The following is a 25,948-nucleotide window of genomic DNA, read 5'->3' on the forward strand; positions in this document are numbered from 1 at the left end:
CCGTTTAAATCACCACAAGCTTGACAGTGAACCGTCTGTTTGTGCATCTACTACTTATACAAAATATGAGAACGTAACAATTCGGAAGATTCACACCTTTTTTCAGATTGACAGGTGCGAAGCACAAAACTGTCCTGTTGTCGGATTGCTCAAAATTTGAAACTCATTTTAGAAATGATCCTAACCATCAGTGATGAGCTCAAAAGGCAACATTCCTAATGGTAGGGAGGTAACATGCACATCTGTGAGGACACTAACCCATAACAACATATACCATACTGAAGCTTTAGGGCAGCATTATGCTGCCATCTGTCTCATTCTGCAAAGGTCTTGCTTATTTCAGCATATATCCTTTTTCTACAGTTCAGACAACTCATCCACAGAAAATATTGAGCTTTATGAAGTGAGAAAACTAACAGAAGCCTTGAACAGTTGCGAAGCAGACTCCCTACATCAAGCACAAAGGAAACACATATGGCTTTGAAAACTGAGGCGACTGGTCTCCTAAGTTCCCAAACAATTAGGCAGCGCCGCTAAGGGAAGATGTGATGCAACACAATGGTAAGCATCCCCACACATCAGCTGTTTGGACATGTGTTACTTGCAAGTCCAAAAATCTTTGCATTCTCTTTTTATTTGCCTTACACAATGGTTTTGAAAACGGGAAACTATAAAATGGCAATGCAGCTATTTTAACTGGATATAAGGGCATATAAAAACTTGGCAAACTCCTATAAAACCAAGTTAGAATTCAGCCAAGAGGTTCAAATTTAAAACCAGCACTGTCAAAGTTCTGGATAAACACTAAAACATGCAGATTATGCTCCAGGTGGTGTTAGACTGTCTAAAACTTCCAACTAACCCCAAATCTAAAAAAAACACGACTATTATTTATTACACCGTGTTAATAAAATGTAATCTATCATTTAAGGATCTATCTATCTATCTCCATTGACCTTGAAACTATATATAGAAACTGTTCCATCATCAGGTACTATGCAACTGATTTATTTAAAGAGAAAAAACAAATAACCCAAAAAAGAAATTAATTACTGGCAGGAAAAATTGTTTATCTAAATAATTTATTCTGATGGAGCCAATCTTGGTTAAAGTCACAATTAATAGGGCAATTAAAAGAGTGATTAGCAGACAACAGGTGGCAGAGAAACAGCAAAGCTAATAATCAGGTGTTTCTATTACGTGGCTCATTGACGTGCATTTAACAGAATGATTCATCGTGCCTTTGTATAACAGCGTTTTAATAAACAAAAAGGTACTGATAAGCCTACAGGACTTCCTATTAGAGTCACTTTGTGGGAATTAAAATGTGGGTTTCACATGTTTAATGGGTCACACACTGTTTTGATCACATTTACACAGTGCAGGGAAAACAGGAAGTAAATTAGCCTCACAATTACACCATCAGGCACCCTTTTAAATAAGGCATGTCTGCTTTGTTCTTATAACAGTGGAATCCATTAAACTCTCATTTTGTTTTTGCGAAAACATGTTTCATTTTAGAAGTCAAACAATTTGTGTAAACAGCCATTTACCTTTGCTGTTTTAGTGGAGGCTTCTTTATCTTCTGGAACCTTGGACGCAACTTGCTCTTTGATTACTGGTACTTCGTCGTCGTCGCTGTCCAGGATTTGCCGGCTGCGCTTGGTAACCTTCTTGATGGGTGAATCCACTTCCTGGGCACCATTTTGAACCTTTAGAGGGCTTTTCACAAATCTAGAGAGGAGCACAGAAACACATTCAGATAAATCAAGCCTTGACTCTAATTACACAGCACTTTGAAAAGCACAGGTAAATGTTGCTATATTAAATATTTTTAAAAGGATAATGAAAAAGGCAATAAAAACAAGCGAGACATGAAGTCAAGACAAGAGTCGTAAAGCAGGGGTCAAAGCAATGATGAAAAGACTATTACACAAAGACAAGTGTGTTGAAGACAATTTTAAGATGATATCGTCTAGCGATTACAACCACATTATTATCAAAGGCTGAAGAGGCTGAAGGATTAAAAACTGAAGTTATCGTCTCTTTTCATCAGGCTTTCTAATAAAGTTTTACTAAGCATGAGATATCCCAGATTGAGTGACTCAAAGATAACTGGACAAACTAGAAAGTCAGTGGACGTCTGATACAAAAGAAACAAAAGAAAATAGCTGATGCTCTAATTTAGAGAAATGAGCTACAATATTTAATTTTTTCTGTTGGATTTATTAGAACACAGCAATATTTACTAATGGAGAGGAAACACAAAGCGATAATCTGCCCATGTGTATGACTAAATCTAAGTGAAAATCTTACTTTTTCACCGTCTCATCTGTGGTTTTCTTCTGAACGCCCTTGTCTTTGCTCTTGGGCTGAAAAAATGATCTGATGGGAGAGATCAGGTAGACAGAAACAAACCGTTAATGGGGCGGTGGGTGAGGGTAGGTTTAAAGGGATTCACGACGCAGGTGAGCTGGATGTAGGGCGAAGAAACGAAGCAGTGGTAGATACGAGGAAAGAACAACATCAGATATGGATCTCACTTTACCCTGCTATTATGCTAAGCTAGCAGCTAACTACAGCCAACACGTAGACGAGGCAGAGGAGGTCCAGCAGCTAAGGTGGCGTTTATGTTCGGGTCATAAACGCCTGCTTTGATCTGTACCTGTGTGTCTGACTGAAGACATGGTACGACGCTACAGGTACGTTCGACGTAAACGCCAGTCTAACAGGAAGTCTCCTCAAACGCAAGGTTAACGCTAACATGCTAAGAATGCAGTTAAAACGAAGGGTCAGCTGCTCATCACGATCCACACGCTCCCATGTGGGTCCGGACTGGATCGTCACCGTTATTACGTTGGTTGCGAGCTTAATATATGGGAAGTTGGTGTAGCTACTGTCTGTGCTGCACATCCTACTGTTAGCTAAATGTTGTCCAAAACTATTTAATGCTCATGCTAAGATGACACCCATCGTCTCGGTGGGAACTTTAAAAAGGTGCAAACACAACTTAAACGCAACCTGAAGGTGCATTGGACAAGTTGGTTCATGCTAGTATGGGTTCAAACAGCACCTCGCTAACAGCGCTTTCCACAGCAGGTGGAACAGAAACCGTGTTGTTCTCATACTCACGCGATGCTTCGCTGCATTTTGTCTTTTGCTTTTCTTTTTAGTAAATTAAAATAAGAATTTAGGTTCTAGCACGACTCCAACATCCGCGAACAAAAACAACAACTCCCGCGCTGCCGAGTGACAAAATAGTTCGGCGCCAAAATGACATCGCAGACGAAGATCGCCAATAACAAAGGGATGTCACTGTGAGCTTTAAAGAAAGGTCTGTCTTGTGTTTATGTGTAGTTACATAGAAAGTTGCATGTAAATGATTAGACAAAAAACAGAGTCCAGACAAGTTTAGTCATTATTTAATAAAAGTCAAATGGAAATACATAATGTACAAACACAAGCCTCAGTTTGCGTGTGTGTGTGTGTGTGTGTGTGTGTGTGTGTGTGTGTGTGTGTGTGTAAAATCACTGCAATCACCAGTGCAGTAAAAAAAGCATCAAATCTAAATTTGTCTGACGTCATTCCAGTTGAATGAATATTTCTAGCTCAAATCACATTTTGGACCACCACACTAAAATATTCCGAGTGGCACCTCCTGTGTCTCACGATATCTTAGTTCTGACTCTTTCCCGGGAGACGCCGCTCTGTGTAGCGCTTATGACATGTTAGTGCTGCTACTGCCCCCTGCCGTCCAGGGGTGTTACATGCAGCCCTGCCCCTCGCTGCTGGTCCTGATGTTGCACAGAAGACATGCGGGCTCCAGTCATGAAAATTTCACAGTGTCTGTTTGGATGCATCATTTATGCAGCTCTTATTATTTTCATGGAGCCTGAAGCAAGGGGGCAAAACCCAAGACAAACAGCTGAATAATATAAGTTGAGTGCACTGCTTTATTTACCCAAACACAAGTGGCATGTTGTTAAATGTTTACAAGTGAAATTCTCCTACTGTGGCAGGATGTGCTGACAGAAGAGAAAGCAGGGTTCTTCAATATTTCTGCCTTGCAAACATACCACAGTCAAAGTCAATAAATACAAAATCTGTGTATTTTACATCACAGGCAATGAATAATAAACTACTACAAAAACACAGAGAGAGTGTGTGTTTGAGAAGCAAAGGAAAAGCAGTCCATCTGTTAGGGTTTGTTCCACCTCTTCACACTCTCCCACCCATCTGCACATCGCTCCCTGCTCTCCTCGACTCTACTTGAATTCCAGTCTGCTTCGCTCCCCCGAACAGGCTGCCGCCGACGCGGTTCGCATCCCAGCCCGCGGCGCTATCGAGCGGCGAGCGGCCGTTCGCCCGGACGTGGAGAGCCAGCGCGAGCGGCGGCGGAGGGCCCGACGGCCCCCTGGGGCCGGGGCCGTGGAGGGCCCGGGGGGAGGGGACGGGTTTCGGGAGGCAGCACGGGAGCAGGAAGGGCCGAGGCGCTGGCTGCGGCGCTGCGGGGAAATCACCATCACGTGTTAATATCCAGACGTTCATCTTAACAAACCACGAGTCATGTTTCAATGAAGCTGCTGCAAAATATAGATTCACCGGTCGATTGAAGGCCACGAGATGAGGCTTGAAAGCACGTGCAGGGCTAAAGTCACGTCTACTTTAAAAAATAGTCATTTTAAAACTAATAGGTGAGAAACTATACAATCAACTGGCACTTATGCAGTCAAACTAAACATTGAGTTTAAAAACGTGAGGCGTGCGATGCAGCCAACGTAGGAAGTAGAGCAAAAGCCACTCAGATGGTTGATGTCGATGGTATGGTTGATGATCTATAGGTCACAGTATTTCAGATCAACCTGCTGAGTCGGGACATTTACTGTAAAACGTGGGAAAGGAGCTTTGAAAGTGAAGTTCTCGTTGATAATAAACGTGGAGGCTCTGACAGACGTGTGGCGGCCGATCACTGCAGCCGCCGTCGGCGCCTGTCGGGACCCACGGCGTGAGACGTGTTCTCACCTGCTCCTCCACACACGGGCAGAGCGGCGGCGGCGGCGGCGAGGAGGACGGACGGAGGGCGGCTCTGAACCAGCTGGAGGACGCACGGATGGAGGACGCGTGAAATGGGTCAAACATGGAGCTTTTAGACACAACACGGCGGACGCAAAATATCAAGAACACCTAAAGCTGGGGTTCCGTTACTGATCGGACTCATTCAATATGCAGGAGATCAACGTTTGGTGTTCCTGATATTTTACGCGTCAAAGTAATTAACAGTAAGTGATGTAAAAAGTTTTATTCCACACTTTTATATCTTTAACTGCACGTGTGCTTTGTTTTAATCGTAGCAGTTCTTACACAATGAACATAAACTGTAATGAAACTGTAATAGTCTAACGTGGCCTCAGCCTGGATGCCTGTGGATGTGACATCATTTTAAATGGAGCGACTCCCCTGTGGATGACAGGCTCCGTCAGCTGGTCAATTATGTAACGACGGTCCAGTAATTATTTCTATTCAGTTGATATTAAACACATGTTCAAGTGTCTTCGTCTCAGTCTGTTGTGGAATAAAACCTTTTTCGCACCTTTTGGACGACAGAAATAAACCCATTTAAGCACTTTTCTCCCGTATGATGTTATTTAAGCAGTTTAAACCAGGAAACCTCCGCTTTTCCAGACAGCGGGCTCTAATGTGAGACGTGATGGAGACGTGATGGAGACCTGGTGGCTCGGCGGCGGAGGGACTCTCGGGCAGTTGACCAGGATGAGTTTGCTGAAGTTGAACCTGTAGGTGAACCTCTTGCCCTTGGTCTTGTGCAGGATGCGCTTGTTGTAGTAGTACCTGGAATCACAAAGCGCTCTGTGACAGTGTGTGTGTGCGTGTGTGTGTGTGTGCGTGTGTGTGTGTGTTTTTGCGTGCGTGTGTGCCTGCGTGTGTGCGTCCGTGTGTGCGTGTGTGTGTTTGTGTGTGTGTGTGTGTGTGTGTGTGTGTGTGTTTTTGCGTGCGTGTGTGTCTGCGTGCGTGTGTGTGTGTGTGTGCATGCGTGTGTGTGTGTGTTTTTGCGTGCGTGTGTGTGTGCGTGCGTGTGTGTGTGTGTGCATGCGTGTGTGTGTGTGTGCATGCGTGCGTGTGTGTGTGCGTGCGTCCGTGTGTGTGTGCGTGCATGTGTGCGTGCGTGCGTGCGTGTGCATGCGTGCGTGCGTGCGTGTGCATGCGTGCGTGCGTGCGTGTGCATGCGTGCGTCCGTGTGTGTGTGCGTGCATGTGTGCGTGTGCGGCACCTGAGAGCCCGGCTCAGCTTGTCGTAGTTCATGTGCGGCTTCCCCTTCCTCTCCCCCCACAGCCGCGCCAGCCTCTCCGGGTCCCGGATGACGAACTCGCCCCACTCGCCCCCCCAGCTGATGGCGCCGCCCTCGCCCCGCCCCAGCAGCTCCAGCAGGAAGTGCCAGAGCTGGACCTGTCTGGAACCCGGGGACCAGGCCGGCTTGTAGGCCCAGTCGGGGAACAGCACTGCTGAAGAAGAAGCGTCTTTCATTTCAGGAGGCCGCACGCGTCTGCTACACGTACGTGTGCTACACATGCAGACATTACTGGACTTCCTGTGGAACGAAGGGGGAGACGGGAAGCTTCCAAATCCCACTTTTCCAGAATGTGACATTTTCATTCAATTGCATCATCGTTGCATCACGGGAGATTCTGAATACAGCTGTTTGGATTCTGACTCAAACCCATGTCTGGGTATTTTTAGTGTCAGTTTGGCTACGAGCTCCAAACTACTTAGCATGTATTACACGCTGTTTTCCTCAGCTACAGTCAATCTGGAGAGATTAATGCATTTTATTACTGTGTCTGAACATTTCTAGACAATTTTTGGGATGTTTAAAAACAGGTCACACACATCTATCCACAGTTTTAGCCCTTAAGGGGCCAACGAATTTACAGAAATGTCTGCAGAATGTTTACATCATTCATAGACTACATACATTTGATGGAGGTTAGGCCTAGTTAACACACTCATATGGAATTAATGATGCTTTAAAAGCACCTGAACCATCAGTTTTCAGACCTCATGCAAGGCCTTTGTTAGACTGAAATATGGCTGAGGTTTAAAAGTGTGATGAGACGTGATTTAAGGCTGTTTGGGGACATGGAGGCTGCTTCTGTGGGAGCTAAATGCTGCGGGGCTGCGGCGCTGCCTCGGACTCAGGGAAAGTTACTTGACTGTGTTACTCCTATAAATAAAATGATTTTAATCGACGAATGAAGCGTGGCTTCACTGTGCAGACAGTGGCTGCAGCTTCTCTCAGTGAATAAACAGGCGAAGATGGAATATTGGTTATTGATTGGTCCAGATGGCGACTGCACCATTTGCTGTTTGTTTATCATTATTTCAGCTGCCGCTGTAACAGAGACGGACGCACTTTGCAATGAATAAATATCGGCAATCTGAAATAAAAATGAAAACCCTCCCACGCACATGCAAATCGCTCACACGAACGCACACACGGCCTTACTTCTGGTCCAGTAGGGCGACGAGAGGTGAGGGACCGCGGGGCTGCAGCTGCACTGCATCTGATAGCACAACACAACACAACACAGACACACACACAGACACAGGAGACGCAGGCATTAGGAGCATCCTCATCATCACGAGCCACAGAGGAGAGACGGGTGAGACGAAAAGTCAATGCGCTTTTATTTTGAAATCAATATAAGCGATTAGAGCAGACTCTGCTCTCAACCTGTATCACAATATCTGTCAAAATAACACAAATCAATGAAGTAACATTTCCCAAGTTCAAGTTAGTTCAGCATTAGTAAAACTGGGAAATGCACGAAAGCATCGTGTTTTCTGCTGATGATGTCCAGCATTTAATACAAATCTGTATTTTACGTGTTTGTTGCAGCCGTGTAATAAGCGCACACACACACACACACACACACACACACACACACACACACACACACACACACACACACACACACACACACACACACACACACACTGTCCACCCACACACACGTTGACCTTCTCAGGCGGCTCAGAGCAGCAGAGACACCCACCATCTTCCCTGGAAGGCTGAAAACTCATCTCTTCAAGAAGTGCTCCACATAAGCGTTTCCCCACTGAACGATGTCTCCTCTGCTATAAGCCCTCTTCCACCAGCTGTAATATCCTCTTATCTTGGAGCAACAACAACAAAAAAACGTCTCCCCTTTAGCTCTTATTTTATTCCTTTCTCCCAAGAAGCTCAGCGCTCGCACACGATCCCTCTCAGGTCGCGGGGACATTATCAGGGATGGAAGAGCTCAGCCAGATACATTTTACTTTTACTGCCGCATTTACACGTTTCCAAAGGCATAAACAGAAAACACATTTCACATAATACAGGAGGAAATAGTAAAAACAAATCACGCGCCAGTAAAATGAGCGGAATTTTAACACAAACTTTGTTTTCTTTCCTTCATTTCACTCAGGTTTTTTTGTCAGTAAACTGCAAATTCAAGTTTTTTCCAGTGGATAAAAGCGTCAGATAATTGCCTAAACATGCTAATCTAAGCGTGCATCAATCTGATGAATTAGGCTGAATAATAAACACAAATCAGTCAAATAATCTCACAAGAGAAGAGACCAGGTGTGATTTAACTCAACGCTAATCAGTTACAACAATTCTCCTGTATTATGATCTTATTTAGAAAGAGCAACAGTAAATACTCCTGTGTAAATGTAATAATATTTCAATTAGTCATGTTACCTTAATGGTGCAGGGAGGAAAAAGGCTTCGTTGGGTGAATAACAATGCTCAGGTCGTCTGTGGGCCCACTTAACGTCTGACGGGACTGAAGGACTGAAGGATGGATGGCCGAACCTTAAACCCTCTATCTCATGTCACCCCAACCACACACACACACACACACACACACACACACCACGCACACACACACACACACACACACACACACACACACACACACACACACACACACACACACACACACACACACACACACACACCACGCACACACACACACCACACACACCCGCACGCACACACACACACACACACACACACACACACACACACACACACACACACACACACACACACACAGACCTCCCCCTCCCCTGTCCCCTTTAACATCCCATCCTCTCTCTTATCCATCCTGAGTTACAGGCTCTAAAGGCAAAAGGAAAAGAGGTGTTTTGAAAAGTATGAGAATCTTTGATGCACGAACAAATGAAGCAAAGCCTGAACGATAATCAATAGAAACTAATGCAACAAACTAGATTTTTGTTCAATTGTTCAATTATTTTCACGACTGATGATTCTGATGATGATGTTTTGGTTAAAACTGCACATTATAATTTTCCATTGTTTCCACGTCCCTTCATGTCGTTCTCAGCTCACAATGAACAACGACCAAACAATGAGTCACAAAATCAGGTGTTGGACATTATTGACTGACTCAGTTTATTTAGTATAAGGAGCGTTACTTTAATGTGATGACTTATGGCATCATCATAATTTTATTATGTGAGGTTCATCTATAGCTGTAATTAAAGCCGACCTGTACATTTTTCCTGTTTGATACTGTTTTAACCAAACGAGTCAAACGCGACTGAAGGCGGACTTTCTCTGCTCGCTGAATCAAAACCATGATGAACTCAGCACCAGGAGAGCACTTTGCTTCACTGTGGCAGCTTTTCACATGACGGGGTGACTTTGGCCAAGGTCAACGTGCCGCTCACAGCTGAGCCGCACAGGCTGCGGAGGCAACAAGGATGATGCAGCAACAAAGGTGAGAGGTTCCTCAGGAAAAAGTGAGGCAGAGACACAGGTAGGACCTTGATCATCGTTTATCATCTTGAACACGCAGCACAGCTGGAGCCACGCTGGCAGCGAGTCCACTCACTGGGGCTCCATTCAAACCATTAGAGGCGTCTATGGTCGATGGTGTGGGAGAAACAAGGTTGATGAACTGCATGAAAACAGACAGGCAGTAATCGCCTCTGATCAGAAAACACTGCGGAGATTAAGTGAATCTAATGGCGTGTTTTACTAAGTGATTTCAGCGGGAAGTGGGTTACAACTTAACTCTATCCTTAACTCAAACAAAGTGCTGTGTTTGTAGGTGGATTAGCAGCGATTTACGTGTCGCTGCAGCAGGAGAGGCGACAGAAAGCGAAGCTGCCGCATCAATGCATTCAGGCTTATGATATACGGCACTATAGGTTCACACACACACACACACACACACACACACACACACACGCACACACACACACACACACACACACACACACACACACACGCACTTATCATCCCTCAGATGTGATAGCTGACACCGGAGGCTTTTAATTCCAGTGTAAATACAAATACTCTCCCAGACAGCCATCAATTATGCATGGCTCTAATTGAGTTGAACGTTGTGCTTTTAGCAGCCTGGGGACCCTGGGTCTCACACACACACACACACACACACACACACACACACACACACACACACACACACACACACACACACACACTGACTACCTTCATTGCAGCACTGCTCGTTTGAATGTTTACCAATATGTTTAACTTCATTATTGTTCTTTGTAAATTATGTTTTGTTAGTTCCAGGATTAGTGTGAATTAATGAGTGAGCTTTGGTAAATATTCGGCCACAACGTGAAGCTGCTGTGTGTGACAGGTGTCAGATGTGTCGTTCTCTCCAGATGTGTCGTTCTCTCCAGACGTCTCTCTGCCCAAGATGGGCAGAGAGACAGAAGGAGGACCCCGACACAAAAAAAGCGATAACTTGACTACACGTCCAGTACTTGTTCTCGCAGCGACACAGAGATCTGCTCGTCAGGAGGAGGACGACTGAAACCGTCTCCCTCCACATCCTCCCACTGCCTGATTGGGGTCATTGCTGGGTCTGGTGGAGGCTCGAAATCGCCCATAGGTGTGTGTGTGTGTGTGTGTGTGTGTGTGTGTGTGTGTGTGTGTGTGTGTGTGTGTGTGTGTGTCAGATGAGCAACCAGGGTGTAGTCGGCCTCCTTCCTGCCCAGAGACAGCAGGGACCCCCCCCCCCCGAACCCAAGGATGAGTGCTTCACAAAATAGTTGGATGGAAAAAGTTGCACGTGTTCTGGAGCTTTTGACCGAATCGTGCGTCCGTTGAATCGCTTCTCATTTGTAAAGTCAAGACGCTTTCAGGAACGTGCAAGTGAGCAACACTTGTCCTTCAGCTGATTCATCTTTTCTGCCTCTTCAACTTCAGAACCTCTCAAACTGGTCCTCTTAAAGACAGAAGCGCGAGGAGCCACAAACAGCAGAAAACACACACACACACACACACACACACACACACACACACACACACACACACACACACACACACACACACACACACACACACACACACACACACACCGCCGCGCGTGGCGTTACACAAACACGCCCTTGAACGCACGCGCGCAGCACAACGCACACATCTGCAACAAAGGAAGACGCCTCACAGCGAGTATAAAAGCTGACAGTTTGGAAATTGAGCCTTTGGACTGATGGAGTTGTGAAGGCGGCCTCCAGAACCAGACGACAGAAAGCGAGATTTAAACAAACGGGCTGAATATTGAAGCGCGCCGCTCTGTCGGGGGAATATTACTGTAAAGATGTAATATAAACACGGGGACGCAAGAAAGAAACTCCCCTCTCTGCCTTATTTACTCTCAAGAGTTCCTGTGTCACGCATTGGCCCAGTCTGTCATCTGAGAGAAAATGACGGAAAAGGAGGAAGAAGCGTAAAACACAAACGTAATAAGACTGCGCGTTCCCTCGGGGGACGTCAGGCAGCGACGCACAACGCAGCAGATGTAAATGCGCTCTCCTCCAAGATTATCGGCCCCTTCCTTTCCTGCTCCCCGGCATTATCTCCACTGTGGCGACCGGTGCGTGTTTACGTGTGAGGATGAGGAGGATGAGAGGGCTGATGGGGAGGAGGGGGAGGAGGGGGAGGAGGGGGTGAAGGCTGGAGTTGATCCCGACTAAAAGGACTGTTTGTTTTACAGCTGACGACCCCAGAGTTTAATCTGCTGCTTAGTCGTCTGCTCCGTCTCCTCATCTCCTTCCTCCGACTCCCCGCGTCCTCTCTCGCCCCCCCCTCCGTCGCTCTCTTTCTCACTTGCTCAATCGTATCATCCTCTCGCAGCGCGTTAACCCCCTCCAGCCTGCACCCGTCCTCCGCCATCCATCCTCAGCTCCCTATTCCTCCGTTCCCTTTGCGGCGCCACCAGGACTCGTGCACATTTTACATGCAGCTGAATCCATCAGGTTGTGTGTTATGCATAAAATTAAGAGGCGTTGCATCATGCAGTGTGTGTGTGTGTGTGTGTGTGTGTGTGTGTGGGGGGGAGGATGATGGTTTTAGGCATCGAACTGCACGTGTGTGTGCGTGCGTGCGTGTTTGTGTGTAAGACAGGAGGACAATAGTGAGAGTGTATTTTTTAAACAGGATGATGGTATTGCAGCAGATCAGGGTCATGCTCTGGGTCTTAAGGGTCAAATCCTGTTAGAAGTAAGAAGGATCAAGGCTTTAGCGAGACGCTGCCTTTTTTCACCGCTGTAATATTCACTGACACTGTGCAAGCAGAGCTGAGTGTGTGTGTGTGTGTGTGTGTGTGTGTGTGTGTGTGTGTGTGTGTGTGTGTGTGTGTGTGTTTGTGTGTGTGTGTGTGTTTTGTTCCTTCAGACGTTCAAACACATGTCGCTTCACGCTAACATAGCTTGAGATGAGGCGTGTGCGGTGTCTTTCTCTGCGTGCATATGTGCAGAGGTGTCTCCGCGATCATATGGATGGTGAGTTTTCATCCAACGCTGCGTTTCACGACTTAGTATCCGATGGTTTGTCGTTTCGGTTTCATTCAAATGCAATCATAGGCGGAGAGTTGAGTCCGTGTCTGAAGGACACTTCAACCTGTGGCCTCAACGAGGAGACGATCACTCCACTCCCACTCCCACAGACAGGCCGAGTCATGAGACCATCATTATCATCCTGTTACAAAACGGTGTTAATACAAGTCAAAGTGAGCGACTGACGTTCAACTAACTAGTGACATCGCTGAGAGGATAAAGGAAGAAAACAGAGATTATGATGACAACAGCCGACAAGTGGGTGTAATTGTATTAGATAAAGTGTCAAATGCATGTATTGAATAAACAGCTAATGCCTGGAAAGGCTTTAATCCTCATCTTTGGTCACATACAGTATATTATGTGTATTAGAGGTTTCATTATGAATTCTGGCCTCACAGCATCCAAGCAGCTTTGGATGCTGGAAAACCAATTAGCAGATTCTGTACTGGATTTATTTTATTGCATTTCTTACATTTGGCTTTTTTCTTAACGTTGGGATTAGCAAAGTTGCAAACGGCAGATCTTACATTCCAGCACAGTGGACACGCTGCATTGTCCAACATCATGAGTGGAGAGCTTTTGTGTTGTGTAACAGAATCACAACAGGCTAATGTCCCCTCGCTTAAATCCAGAAGGTTATAGGAGCAGTTGTCTTCCTCCACTGTTGCTTCAGCCTTTTTCGCCTCCACTCTCTGATGTCTCTGGCTCGTGCTCGTCTCCAGGGGGCTGTGGTTTCTGAAAGGTTTCTCAGTGTCCTTAATCCCTCCATCTCTTTGTGTCCAGGCAAAAAATATATCCGCATGAAACTCAAGAGGCTGGTAAGTTGTGAGAGGGGAGGAAAAAAAAAACACGAGAGACCGAGGAGCTGCTTTCCAGCATTTTGTGCGAACAGATAAAGGGGGAGTGGACTTCCACTTCAGGAAAAATGAGAATAAAACTAATGTTTAAAGTTCAGCGCAGAGCTTTAAATTAGAAGTTAAAAATGACACCCACAGCTTCAGCAGGAAATGATTTGATTTCACTTAGCAAGTTTAAAAAAGTAGGAATTATCCCCGTGAAGAAAGTGCACGACAACTTTAATCAGACGCCTTAGTTGCAGGTGTGGACTTAGCAAAGTTACGTAGCCCAGGGGAAGCTGGTTGCTACATCAAAAGACTGAGATTTAATCATTCCAGCGCAGCACCAAGTCTAAACCTACATCAGTCTGTACTCGTGGAAAGCAGATTTGCCCGCTTTGGTGGGAATGACCCCCAAACTCCAAGAAGGCAACCGATTCGTCGTGTTTTCTAGTGTTCATGTCCCATTCGGGGTTTGCTCTGTGTCCAGTACAGTCTCAGCAGAATGGAGACATCAGGTGACTGACAGGAAGATCTGGACCGGGTCGCTGGTACCAGGACCGAAACAGGAGCAGCTAAAATGTTCAAAGGCCTTTGCAAAAAAATAACAGGGATAATTAGTATGTGGAGAAAATAAATGAAGCACGGATAGAAAACAGTTGAAAGCACCAAAAGGTTTGATGGCGTACATGTAACTCACCAAAGTGATGGATAAATCACTGAGTGGCCCAGCGTCTGGCTCTAAAGAGCAACAGGACCAAAGGCAACTTGACCCGACATTAACATTTCAACCTAATCTGCATTCATCCAGTTCAAAAGCCATTCAAAATAACACACTGAAAACATGAGAGGCGCCGTTAGTCAAAGAGCACTTGGGCTCATCCTCAGGCCTGTGGAGGCACATAATAAAAAAAAACCGTTAAACCGCCGGTGTTCACATCCAGCTTCAGCTGCGAACAGGTGCTGGACAAAGGCAGCATACAAAGCAAGAACAAACAGCTGCTCCACTCTCCACACCTCAAACCTGCCTTTCACTTTATTCATGCACCAGTTTGACCTTCAAGAAATATTGCATCACACAACTTACTGCTTCCGTAACATTAATATTTGAGAGCTAAGCTCTGAGCTTTGATGGATTTCGTCTCCTAAATAGAGATAGAAACGACTGAACCATGATCTGACTCTGTGAAGGAGAAAAGAACACATCACTGATTTTGTACATTTTTTATTGTACATCATGTCTTTAATTATGTGTAAACAAACTCTGAAAAGAGCATTAGCCAGATTATTGATTATTGGCATTAACATGATTGATTCATTCTGCAGTCATGGAGAAACATGGTCGCCAGACTGAAAAAAGGCCATTTTTAAACAAGTCTGTTCGTCTTAAATGTCCTATAATCTTGTTTGTTGGTTTCTGCAGTCTTTAAAAATGAATGCCCGCTTCAACAAGTTGAAATAGGCTTGATGAAAACAGACACAATTATCATTCTAACAACTCTAAAGAAAGAGAACCTCCCTTTAAAATGGATGGTTTGCACAATAAACAGCTTTGAGGACTTAATAGACTTGTGTGTTAAAGTGGGTCTTTTTTGCAGCACGTCCAATATAATAAATTACATGATACACCCCGTACAAACTCAGTTCTTGCCTTGTGTATGCAGTGTTTCTCTCTTGTATAAGGTGCTGGGTGTATGTTTGAGATGCTTGTGTGTGTTGCTCTGTCGTGTTGTTGCTGTGACCATGTTGTGGACAGAACTGGGCGTCCAGAGGCGCAGCTCATTAAATACGGAACAGGTGTAAAGATGCAAAAATAACCGTCTTAAAAACAACGTTCTCAGCAGTAGTGTTGAACTCAGTGCAACATAATTCGCTTAGTCGCGTTCACTGTACAATAACGACAAATATATTTACAATTAAACAAAAGGAGAAGAATTCATAACAAAAGAAAAACAACCACATTCAGAACCACAGACAGAAAAGTCACTATGGGAGATCCACCGGGTGACGGTGTAACGTGTAGTGTGTGTTTGCCTCTTTGTTTAACTGGCCTTAAAGCGTCACCTCAAACCAACCAATGAGAAAACTCCAGAGCAGCTCCTTCCTCAGCGACGACGAGAAGGATTCTCCCCGCAAATGGTCCCAAAAGCAATGCCGTCGTAGTTTAACAGCATGAAGGCTTTCTGCTAACTGCAGTATCTGGCTCCATCTCTGCTGCATCTCAAATGAGCCATTGAAAGCTGGAAGTGTGTATTATTTAAGGTGTTTTTGTTCTCACGTTTCAAAACCTCCAGACGCGCCCTAAAACTCTCTAGTGTACCTCAAAGACAAATGTAGCTCAGTCTGTGAGGATAAAAGGTTAAAATCAACAACAGAGAGCGTTTCTAAAGCACTTGTACTCGCAGGGCAGGTTTGGTGGATGAGAAGGCAGATATCCATGTCTGAATGATTTATTCCATGAGCCACTTTGCTTCAGAGAGTTAAGCCAAGCAAAATGCAGTGAAGTTAAACCATATAGACGTAGGCAACAAAGCAGCCCTGTCTTTTAATTGATTAGAAATAAAGTGTTTTAAAACGAAAATCGCGAGACGTAAGGAATGAACTGCCGTTGTCAGGCCAGAACAAACGCCCAGCTTTCATGTCCGAATCTTCCAGGGGAAAATCTACTCACTGCTCCGTCTTTGAAGGGAGGCTGAGGTGTCTTTGACAAAGTGATTGCAGAGCTGCTGCAACTCTCACAGTAGCCTCCCTTTGTTGAGTGCTGCTATGCATTTATGCAGCTCTAAGTACAGTGTGGCCGTACGTGCAAGTGTGTGCGCGTGCTTTCAGTCCTACTATCATACCTTCTTTTAAGGCTTCCAAGCTGCTTTGGATCAAAGTCGGTCCCAGGGGATAATTTAGCATAAACACTGAGTTCAGACACATCATAGCCAACCTTCACATACTGCTGAATTCAATTTTTCAGACACATGTCAACGCCTACTTGATGTTTTGATTCACAAATGGAAGCTGATATCCCTCCAGCCACTCATCTTCTACTGGCATTAATGTGTTAGCATGATACGACTTCATTGCTGCATCCACAAAGTAATAGTTCCTCAGTTTAAACAAAAAAAAAAAAAAGTTAAACGCTGAAAGAAGAAACTCAAACGTGAATTTAGGATTAGAAAGAGAGACATCCCCCATAAACAACAACATATTCACAGCTAAGACTTGACTATAAGCCCTCATGTCAGACGTTGCGAGTGCAACACATGTGCAAGACTCCAAAAAAGAAACCGTGAAGGGGTAAAGAGAAAAACAACGAGTGTTGAAATGTTCAATGAACCCCACACGAGATTAGAATAGCTAAACAGTACATTAGACTATACGCGTCGTCATAATTACTGATAGATATGTAGCGGTCGCAGCCACCTCCATCCAGTTTAGAAACACAGCTGACTAAAAGGGAGGGAAACAGGAGGGGGAGAACATTTGCTTTCTGGATTTAAATAAATAATCTGTTTTTGTGGTACTTTAAAGCCATTTGTCATCCTGCCTGGCAGACTGGGTTGAGGCTGGGCCAGAGTCAGAGGGGGCAGCTCTATGTGAAGTTCTGGAGCGGCTGGCTGACCCTCATGCAGGCCCAGTAGAAGGCCCGAACCAGGGTGACGAGAACCAGGAGCAGCAGCACGGCCCACGAGGCGTAGATCCCCGGGTAGAGCTGAGCCTTCCCCCACGTACCAGCCTGAAGAGAAACACGGACTTGAATGGGGCTGATGTGAAGCCGTCAAAATAAGCATTACAAGCTTTACAAAGACAACAACAGAAGAGAGAATCCTGTATCAGTCGCGTGAGATGAATCAGCCTGCACCAGGCTGACGGGCTGACATTGAATTTGTGATGCTCAGTTTTTCATGGAGGGGCTCATATTCAACACTTAGCTGTGACTGAGGGGTAAGACAGAAAATAACTTCCCCATCAAGTATTAAGTGTGCAGCTGCTCCGAAGAAAATTATTTAATGAAGATGGCAAAAGTGACTTTGAGAAAACCCACATGAGTTTTCTGGATGTGTGGAAATATAAACTCCTGTTTTAAAGTCACAACTTGGGAGGAAACCTAATATTCCGTCAGATCATTTTCAGTATTGAACTGAAGACGACGTAATAATATTTTTACTGTCACCATATATTCTCCTTCTAAACCGTCTCCTCCATTTTGAGACCCCCCGGGTTCAGATGATTGATGAAGCACTAAGTATAAATGCAGCAAATTACTTCTAGATACGGTTTTGTGTTAAACGGGTTCTATTTAAATTTTTATTCAAATCAAAGAAACACATCGATCTAAAAAAACTAAACAAAACTCTACTAGCTGTTCTTTATTATTAGGGCATACACCCAAGCCCTGCTTGACTCAAGCTTCACTGACTGAATGATAAGTAACATTTTAATGATGCAGATGTAGAAGGTTACACTTGTCACTGTTCAACTACCCTGGTTCCACTTCCAGGCACAGCTCATGGACTGACTTTGGTATTTCAGGTGATGTCATGCACAGCTCTAACTGCCTGGGGATGAGTCTTGTTATCAAAAGCCAATTTTTATTAAACCCAACCTGATTCCATGTGGTGACACATTATGAACTGCTGTTAATACAGAATGTTTAAGATCTGAATTCTGCATGTGAGCACCGTGTGTTCACTGGCTCTCTCTCGTCAGGTATTCGATGCTCGTCTTGCTCCACCTGCTGTTTAAAAAGCAGAACGCAATGAATGAAGTAATACTTGCTCAGGTTTATTTAATTACTGCATTTAACACAGTATTTATACAACTGTGATCTATTGTATAATTCAGATCTTGTACTGCATTGTGATGCATTTTGAGCTGTGACTGGGAGGCTCAACTCAAAGCACAACTGGATTGTGGGTCTCACTGAGGACTAAGAAGAACACTTTCCTGTTCTGACGCGCTGGGTGCTGAAGCCGGGTGTTGCATCCCTAACACTTGAACAGTTGAACTAGATAGCGTTTGTGTTCTATGTCACTGACAAATAGTGGCCTGTCACAGAGCGTCTGCAGAGCTGCTGCAAGGAGCAAACCCTCCATGTTGTGGCGACAAACAGATTGTTATCACGCTGCTTCTTCACCTTCCTTCTATTTTTTCTGCACTTGTGAGGTTTTTAAATTATAAAAGAGGAGGACAGAATTAGAAAGGATAACAGAATTCTTTAAAGATGTTCTGTAATTCTAGGTTAATCAGCTACTGATCACACATTGTGTTACTGAATAACACTAATTATGGTAACTGGTGGAGTTCACTCACCATCAGCCCAGCAGTGGAAATGCTGAATAGCAAGCAGAGTAGAAAACACCACAAGCTTCGCCTTCGGGGATACCTCTGACCAATGGAGGAGCTTTATGTCCAAGAGAGAGGAGGAGGGCAGGCATTTTATTAAGAGGAAACCAAAGAACATGGTTGACAAATATTAATTTAATAATACTAAATGTTTAATGCAATTAATGACTGAGGATAAAATGTGTTCCAATTTTTAAAAACAAGAAAAATAATAATTGTACTTGATCTTTTGGGTATCATTTATGGCTGCTTCAAACATGAATGATGACCATACACCTGCAAGAGGCAGACTAGAAGCAGCACCTGTCCCAATTCAGTCCAGGTTTTGAGGCTATTTTGGATTTGACAAACAAACAAAGTCTCATGACGCAAGCTGTTCATCAAGCCTGCTACAGCACACCTGCGAACTGCAGAAGAACCACCAAAAAACTGGCACGTCTCATTTTTAACACCACCTCTCATAAAATGCTGGAAAAACTGCCCAAAAGGTTTGGTCTGATTATTCAAAAATGTCAGACAAAGTTCTTTAAACATACCATGTGTATGTATAGAAGACATATACTGTAGGTAAAAACACAGAATCTTCACATAATAAAGCTGAAAACTGAAGTTATAAGATATGTGATATATGAGTTACTAACACAAAACAAAGAAAAGCAGCAGCAGTTCCTATTAGACATAAAATTCCACATACACAGGTTAAATTCTCAGGATGTAACCCTTCTCTGATAAAGACCCTGAAGCTGCTTCCTGCTAGCTGTCTTTGCTAAATAAAAGCATCTTTTAAATACCTGAGGGCATAAATATAAAATGTGACAGTCCAGCGACAACATGGTGGAATTATGAATGGACTGATTAGAGCTACTTACACTTTCCTGCAGTGTGGGCATCTGGCCAGCGTCCGGTCTGTGAACTCTGTCCACTGCAAACAGACAAGTTTGTGAAACAATTAGCAATAGTGGTGACTAAACCAGCATTATATCCACTGTAAAATGTGATAGTTCATCTCCATATGCATCAGATTCAGTGTAAAAGAGTCTCCAAGTGTCTGAAACGCACAGATAAAATACACCTAGTCTTAATATTCCCAGCGTCATATGGATTGAGGATATATTTTAAGAACTGCAATACAACTGTCACAGCTGTTGCCAACAGGTGCCGCATGCTGCACAAAAAATGAATAAGAAAAATAATCTTGTGTCAGAGTGAAGACATTTATTCCTCCTCTTCTAACACCGGGGTGCCATACATTTGTTAACCCGCAGAGCAGAAAACACCGCGCACGCCGCACAATCTTCTTGTTCTGACAGAAATATTCAGCATGGGAAGCACCGGGAACATTATCAGATCTGCAACAAAGGCATCACTGAAACGCCACCCACCACATGGAGCGGTATTTTTATTCAGCCACCCTGTCTTTAAGCAGGTGGAAAGGTGGAGCTGAATGCTAAACACTCTGTGCTATTCATCTCATCTTTTTACAGCTCTGTTCTTGTCTGACTGCGACTAATTAAAGAGGGGCCGCACTGATATTGCAATTTCTACTGTCTGTCACAGACCACATTTAATGAGGAGGGCAACCATTAAAGAGTTTTCAACTAAACCAATGTGAATGCAAAATTATTTCAAAGGAGTAATTACCGGGTAACAGTGGGGTGAGACACAGTATACAGTCTGTATGCCCAGCAAAGCTTACAGTCTTCTAGCATTCTAGCATCTAGCATGAACAGACTACATCTTATAAACGTTTTAGCAAGTTCAACCTTCTAAATCATTATTTTGTGTTACCAGGAAGGTGTTGCTGCAGTGTCCACAGGAGACTCGGGCACCAGCTGGCTGGGGGTCAGGACTAGCAGGACCAGGGTGAACCGGACCCAAATTAATTATCCTCTTACTGTGAAGAGAGAGACACATACAAACTCAGCATTGATACCACTAATGACTCTAGCTATTATTCACTGTTCGTTTAAACTACTGGAATAATCTCTGCCCAATCACATATTTTCTGGTGTAGAAAGGCTGATGATAAGTTTCAGGTTTTTCATTCAGCAGCGGTCAATCACTTCATTACCACTAACTGCAGAACCCCTGAATAACTCATCAGACAGTGGCAAAGACATGTGTCTGGCTGAGTGAGCATGTCTGGTTGCAAAGCAAAAAAGTCAACTCTATATATAGATTTAATGTAGGAGAAATAACGACTATGAAAGTCAATGTGCACATCTGTCAGACAAAAACAAAATGGATGGAGACAGAGTTGAGTCTCAAGTTCATGAAGCACTGAATGTGAGAAAGCACATTTAACTGAGAGGTAAATTTTGTAAATTTTAAGACAATCCATGAAAACAAAACTAAAACAACCATTCAGCCTTAAGGCAGTTCATGCTTTTTCATAATTAGATTGTCAGCTGCACTATGAGTTTTAGATATGTGTTAAATTATTAATTTAAACAATTTTGCAATGTCTAAAATTATACATATTTACATGGCAGGAGAAAATTAACAAAACAGAAAGAAAAATAAACTGGCTAAAGATGTTGCACATTCTACACCTTAGGCATAAACAAGAATTCATATTTTTCAAAGAAAAACAAAAGGCAGCTGCAGTTTGCTGCATGCTGGTTGGCTAAGCTGCCAAGATTGTGCAGCCTTTTTTATTAACTTCACAAAATGTGGGCATTTCTTTGCTCCTGTCTCTGAAAGGTGTCTCCCAAAATGTATTTGACAAGTTCCTAGTTCACCTTTAACATATTGTGTCCTGAATAATTAAAAAATATGTTTTATTTATATTTATTTTGATACTCTTTGTCTGGCTGCATTTGGTTGGTAGCTCTTCTACAGGAATTCTGTATGCATTTTGTGAATTTTCCTTTAGCTTCTAGGTTCAGGCTGAAAATTGAAAGTATAGTCCAATAATGTCCATGCTAGAAGACGATGTGGACCATAAACGGCCCACTGTATTACCCACACAGATGCCCGTCTCATGTTTATGCAGAAGTAAAACCCATGATGTGGCTGTTCTAATGAGGCTGTTATTTCCTCATCCGGCTCGCTGAGCAGTGCATGTAAACTGTGCTGGGAGCACAGCTTTAATTGAGGGACTGCTGCTCCCACTGCACCTCGTTTCCTTTGCTTCACTTCTCTTTCACACAGACACAGTGTTCCTGTAGTCTTACAGTCGTGTAGACACACACACGCACACACACACACGATGAGTATCTCACCAATATGGCCGGGGACAGGCAATCCTCTGGGAAGTGACTTTGCAGATGAGCAGACAGTTGCAGGGGCAGCGAACGTACTTCTTCCCTGCTGGGGCATTTTTAATGGGCTGCAGAGGGAGACAGAGACACACAGGAGGAAGAGATAAGCAGACAGCAGAACAACTATTCTGAACAGGGGTAGATAACAAGCCAATTATTCTTGATGGATGAGAATTAACCAGTACTTTGCGAGGCAGTGAGAGCTACTACAAGGGGGTGTACTGAGGCTACAGGTAAAAATGTTGTTGGTACTGGGTGAGTTAAGATTGGAAGTGACACAGGAAGCATAAAGTGCACTTTATGTATTCAAGAACGCGTCTATTCATAATAGAAAGGACTGAAAAGGCTTTCCAGAGGAGGTTATGAAAAGTACACACATAAGTACATAAATAGATGAAGAAACATTAGCACAAACTTGTATTTGATAAGATCGGCCATGAACCTGATTTATATTTCTGTTTAATCCTATTGCATTCTCACAAAAATACATATTTATTTGACATTTGTTTGTGCATCTTATTCCATATAATCTGACTAGGTCAGACTCTTCTTTAAAATCACTAAGGGAATAAAAATTTATTTTAAATCTCTAATTTACCACTATATGAGCCACACAGTTCCTCTGGGCTTCAGAAAGCATCCTGCTGTGAGACTGTTGTCTGTCCTGCTGAAGGGTCTCTTTACTGCATCATTACACTCTGACTAACAAAATCAAATTCAGTCCTGTGTGCTTCCTGCTCCATTAGCAACATCGCAGGGACTGAAGCAATAACATTTTTAAATGTCCATTTATAGTCAAGTACCTGGATTATTAAAGTCAGGTCAGAGCTTACGTTTACAAAACTAGAGTCTCTAGGTCAAAAAAGTCCCACAAACACAATAGTCTTGTGTTAATTTACATTTGACTTAAATATATTTAGTTGAAACAATTTAAAATGTATTCTTTAAAAAAACTGAACCATTATCTCATAGCAGTGGTTTGCTATTATGCAGAAAATATCTGCTACTCAATTGTATCATAATAAAGCTGATGTACTTTACTTGTCATTTACCAATGATATGGAGAATCTAAGGCCTCGTGTCCAATTAAAATGAGGTTAGAAGAATTTATGTCTTATTTAGGTACCAACTACAAGAAACGGAGTGCAAAACCAACAGGGGAGTTCCATTTAAACCAATAAAAGTCATGTAGAAATTCCTGGACACATCTCATATTTCTTCCTCAATCTGCACGAAAAACACATGGCTACTGATGCACATTGATGAAGTCCTTTCAACCTGTGAAACTGACCAGCATTAAACTGCTGAGTCATGCTTCATTGTCATTAGTGAAGCTGTCACATTGTTCCAATGATTAAAAGTGCTTGAGGTCTGAGAGATGACTAAACTATATAATTATGATTAGTCTGTCATTCAAGTTTTCACAAACAGAAAAATGTATTATAACACAAGGTAGTAAAAAAGGTGGAATGTCTAACTGAAACGACCTACACTTTTATTTCTTCTTAAATATAAACATTTTCTCACCTAAAAATGTTTCTTAAAATAATAATTTTGTGATTGTAAACTAAACTGAAAATGATTGCTTGGCCTAGAACACAAAAACAATTATTAATGAAATTATGTAAGACCAAAAATAATTTTAATAGGGATTAGAAAGACTTTTAGAGAGCGTGCTGTGTGCTCCGGATTATCCAGTGTAGTGAGGATGAGGATTCTGCAGAGAAATTATATTGTATTTTGACCAAAAATGTAAAATTCACTTGACCTCCACTGTATTGAAATGGGGGCAAAGAGATACATTACTAAAAGGTCATGCAAAAGAAAAACACCAATTATACACTAATTGAGGTTTTCAAGTATTTTTTAAATGTGTGACACAACTCTTCAACATTAAACTGGTCCAGTACTTTTCTGTGTGGGGGGTAAACATTCCTTAAGGCACCCACCGTTGCTTCATTGCAGACCCCACACTTCACCACATGTTGGTGGATCTTGCCTTCCACAGAAATGAGACTCTGACACACCCTGCAGTTTATAACAGGGGCACTGCCGCTCTCTGGGGAGGTCAGAGGTGAGTAGGGTGGAGGATCCTCCCCTAACAGCACCGAGGGTTGGGTTGGGCTGGGAAATGGAGGAAGGCCTACATAGGGAGAGAGAAAAGGAAGAGCAATATTGATGAATGAACCATAGTAGTTGAGAACTGTTGAGCATAATTACAGAAGTTGCACAATAGACTGAATGGGATCTTTATTCCCATGACAAGTAAACTCTTATATTACAATAATAACAGGATAATAAGATTTGGTCTCGAGTTCCACTGAAAGAAGCTTTAGAAGAAAAACACTCCTGGAATGCTGAACGTGGTCAGTCTCAACTAGTAACAGGCAAAGTGTTGTTTGTGTGTGTACAGAGTATTAGTATTAGACCAGTAATCTGATCGTATACACCAACGTTACTACGTCTTTCTAAATACAAGTCTGGGGACTAAACGCTGCCTTTTGGGGATGATGTGGGAGCAAAAACAATTAAAACCGAGCCTGATGCCATACCCGTTAGTATTTCGATAGGCCCTCCCCCATTGCTCACACTAGTCTCTTGCAGCATCTCTCAGAGTCCTCCTCATTGGTTTTCTTGAATGCCAATCAAATCAGGTGTTTCTCTGATGCTAGCTAGCTGAACATACGTTTAACGTTACATAGCCTGGGAGGGCACAGTGCACCACCCATCTGCTAGATTCAGAGAAGTAATTTGTGATAAAATATTCAAAAAATATCATGTTTATTTGGAACAATACTGAGATGCAAACCCGAATCTTTTCTATGACAAGTTTGCCGGCGCTAACTAGATGTAGCTTTCAAGCTAATTATTAAAAAGCCTGCTGGTTTACCTTTTGTAGCTGGTTAAATAAACTCTGATTGCTTGAAGTCAGTAGAAAGAAACGGCACATTTGAAACTGACCTACTGCAAAAGTCTAATATCTACATCACCTCATATTTAACCGCCAATTCAATAAACCGCGTCACTGTCACAGTTAGCAGGCTAAACGAAAGGCTAGCTAATCTAAGCTAGGCTAATGCGGGCGGAGGAGAGGGTACCATGGATACTCACTCGGTGGTTTGTTGGGCACGCCGTAGGGTGCTGCACCAGGAGACAGCCCGCCGTTACCGCTGCCCAGGGCACCATCTCCCAGGTCTGATAATAACGGAGACCTCTCGCCGTCCGCCATACTGAGAGCGAGGGGGAGTGGGCGCGTGAATGCAGACCGATACCGTTGTATTGTTGTGTCGGAAATGCAGGCGTCACATGATCACAGCGCCGCCGCTGCCGCTGCTGCGGTAACGGTGCTGGGGGGGTGTGGCACCGTGGCACTGCGCCCCAGAGACGCGCCGATGGGAGCGATACCCTCAGATAAACCCTCAAAGCAAAGCTAACATTCACTCTCCCATGAAGACTTTGCTGAACTTCAGCGTCTTTCAGTTATGAGTGATTAGTAGCTTCTCCATTTTCGATAAATAATAAGTTTGGACAGAATGTTTTGTATGTATGATTGGGAATCTACACAGAGTTGCTCTTTTTTGTCCCACTGACATCTTACCTCACTGTGCT

General features: G+C 43.5%; 3 protein-coding genes across 9 annotated transcripts in view; all 3 read right to left on the reverse strand.

The window, feature by feature from the left end:
- Positions 1-3,286, reverse strand: part of lig1 (ligase I, DNA, ATP-dependent) — a 37,646-nt gene extending 34,360 nt beyond the window's left edge. The window contains exons 1-3 of one of the 3 annotated variants that reach the window (XM_029131954.2): positions 3,133-3,286; positions 2,317-2,385; positions 1,554-1,734 (exon numbers count right to left, since the gene is read on the reverse strand). In XM_029131954.2, the coding sequence (XP_028987787.1) occupies positions 1,554-1,734; positions 2,317-2,385; positions 3,133-3,149 (267 nt within the window). In that variant the 5' untranslated portion in view covers positions 3,150-3,286. Of the gene's footprint in view, positions 1-1,553; positions 1,735-2,316; positions 2,386-2,665; positions 2,981-3,132 lie in introns of those variants that run through there. The other 2 variants (XM_029131952.3, XM_029131951.3) reach the window with 2 other exon arrangements.
- Positions 3,287-3,475: 189 nt separating this feature from the next.
- LOC114844545 (ETS domain-containing transcription factor ERF-like) lies at positions 3,476-8,876 on the reverse strand. 3 transcript variants are annotated; one of them, XM_055503570.1, is made up of 6 exons: positions 8,762-8,876; positions 7,520-7,577; positions 6,287-6,518; positions 5,727-5,847; positions 5,023-5,095; positions 3,476-4,505 (listed from the first exon to the last, which is right to left on the reverse strand). In XM_055503570.1, the coding sequence occupies exons 2-6, from the start codon at positions 7,575-7,577 to the stop codon at positions 4,219-4,221; spliced, it is 771 nt and encodes a 256-aa protein (XP_055359545.1). In that variant the 5' UTR covers positions 8,762-8,876; the 3' UTR covers positions 3,476-4,218. The 3 variants fall into 3 exon arrangements, with proteins under 3 accessions (XP_055359545.1, XP_055359544.1, XP_055359546.1); XM_055503569.1 differs by lacking the exons at positions 7,520-7,577; positions 8,762-8,876 and having other exon boundaries at positions 6,287-6,585; XM_055503571.1 differs by lacking the exons at positions 5,023-5,095; positions 7,520-7,577; positions 8,762-8,876 and having other exon boundaries at positions 6,287-6,585.
- Positions 8,877-14,948: 6,072 nt separating this feature from the next.
- Positions 14,949-25,707, reverse strand: pip4p1a (phosphatidylinositol-4,5-bisphosphate 4-phosphatase 1a). Of its 3 annotated transcripts, XM_055503568.1 has the most exons (8): positions 25,451-25,704; positions 24,289-24,482; positions 22,301-22,407; positions 20,865-20,970; positions 19,946-19,998; positions 19,044-19,134; positions 17,278-17,466; positions 14,949-17,180 (listed from the first exon to the last, which is right to left on the reverse strand). In XM_055503568.1, the coding sequence occupies exons 1-7, from the start codon at positions 25,566-25,568 to the stop codon at positions 17,323-17,325; spliced, it is 813 nt and encodes a 270-aa protein (XP_055359543.1). In that variant the 5' UTR covers positions 25,569-25,704; the 3' UTR covers positions 14,949-17,180; positions 17,278-17,322. The 3 variants fall into 3 exon arrangements, with proteins under 3 accessions (XP_055359543.1, XP_028987842.1, XP_028987843.1); XM_029132009.3 differs by having other exon boundaries at positions 14,949-17,466; positions 25,451-25,703; XM_029132010.3 differs by lacking the exons at positions 14,949-17,180; positions 17,278-17,466 and adding an exon at positions 18,014-18,468 and having other exon boundaries at positions 25,451-25,707.
- Between the last annotated feature and the right edge of the window lie 241 nt (positions 25,708-25,948).

The sequence above is a fragment of the Betta splendens genome, chromosome 17, assembly GCF_900634795.4.
Source record: "Betta splendens chromosome 17, fBetSpl5.4, whole genome shotgun sequence".
NCBI classification, from domain to species: domain Eukaryota; kingdom Metazoa; phylum Chordata; class Actinopteri; order Anabantiformes; family Osphronemidae; genus Betta; species Betta splendens.

Bases quoted from the DNA above. Each gene is read 5' to 3' on its own strand.
- LOC114844545 (XM_055503569.1), bottom strand. From the start codon at position 6,585: ATGTGTAGCACACGTACGTGTAGCAGACGCGTGCGGCCTCCTGAAATG. The intron at 5,096-5,726 runs GTCTCCATCACG...TGCGTCCTCCAG, and splicing joins CTCCGCCGCCGAGCCACCAG to CTGGTTCAGAGCCGCCCTCC. The intron at 4,506-5,022 runs GTGAGAACACGT...ATTTCCCCGCAG, and splicing joins GCCCGTGTGTGGAGGAGCAG to CGCCGCAGCCAGCGCCTCGG.
- pip4p1a (XM_055503568.1), bottom strand. From the start codon at position 25,568: ATGGCGGACGGCGAGAGGTCTCCGTTATTATCAGACCTGGGAGATGGT. The intron at 19,999-20,864 runs GTAACACAAAAT...GTCTGTTTGCAG, and splicing joins ACTGCAGCAACACCTTCCTG to TGGACAGAGTTCACAGACCG. The intron at 17,467-19,043 runs GTGAGTGAACTC...GTTTCTCTTCAG, and splicing joins TTTCCACTGCTGGGCTGATG to GCTGGTACGTGGGGGAAGGC.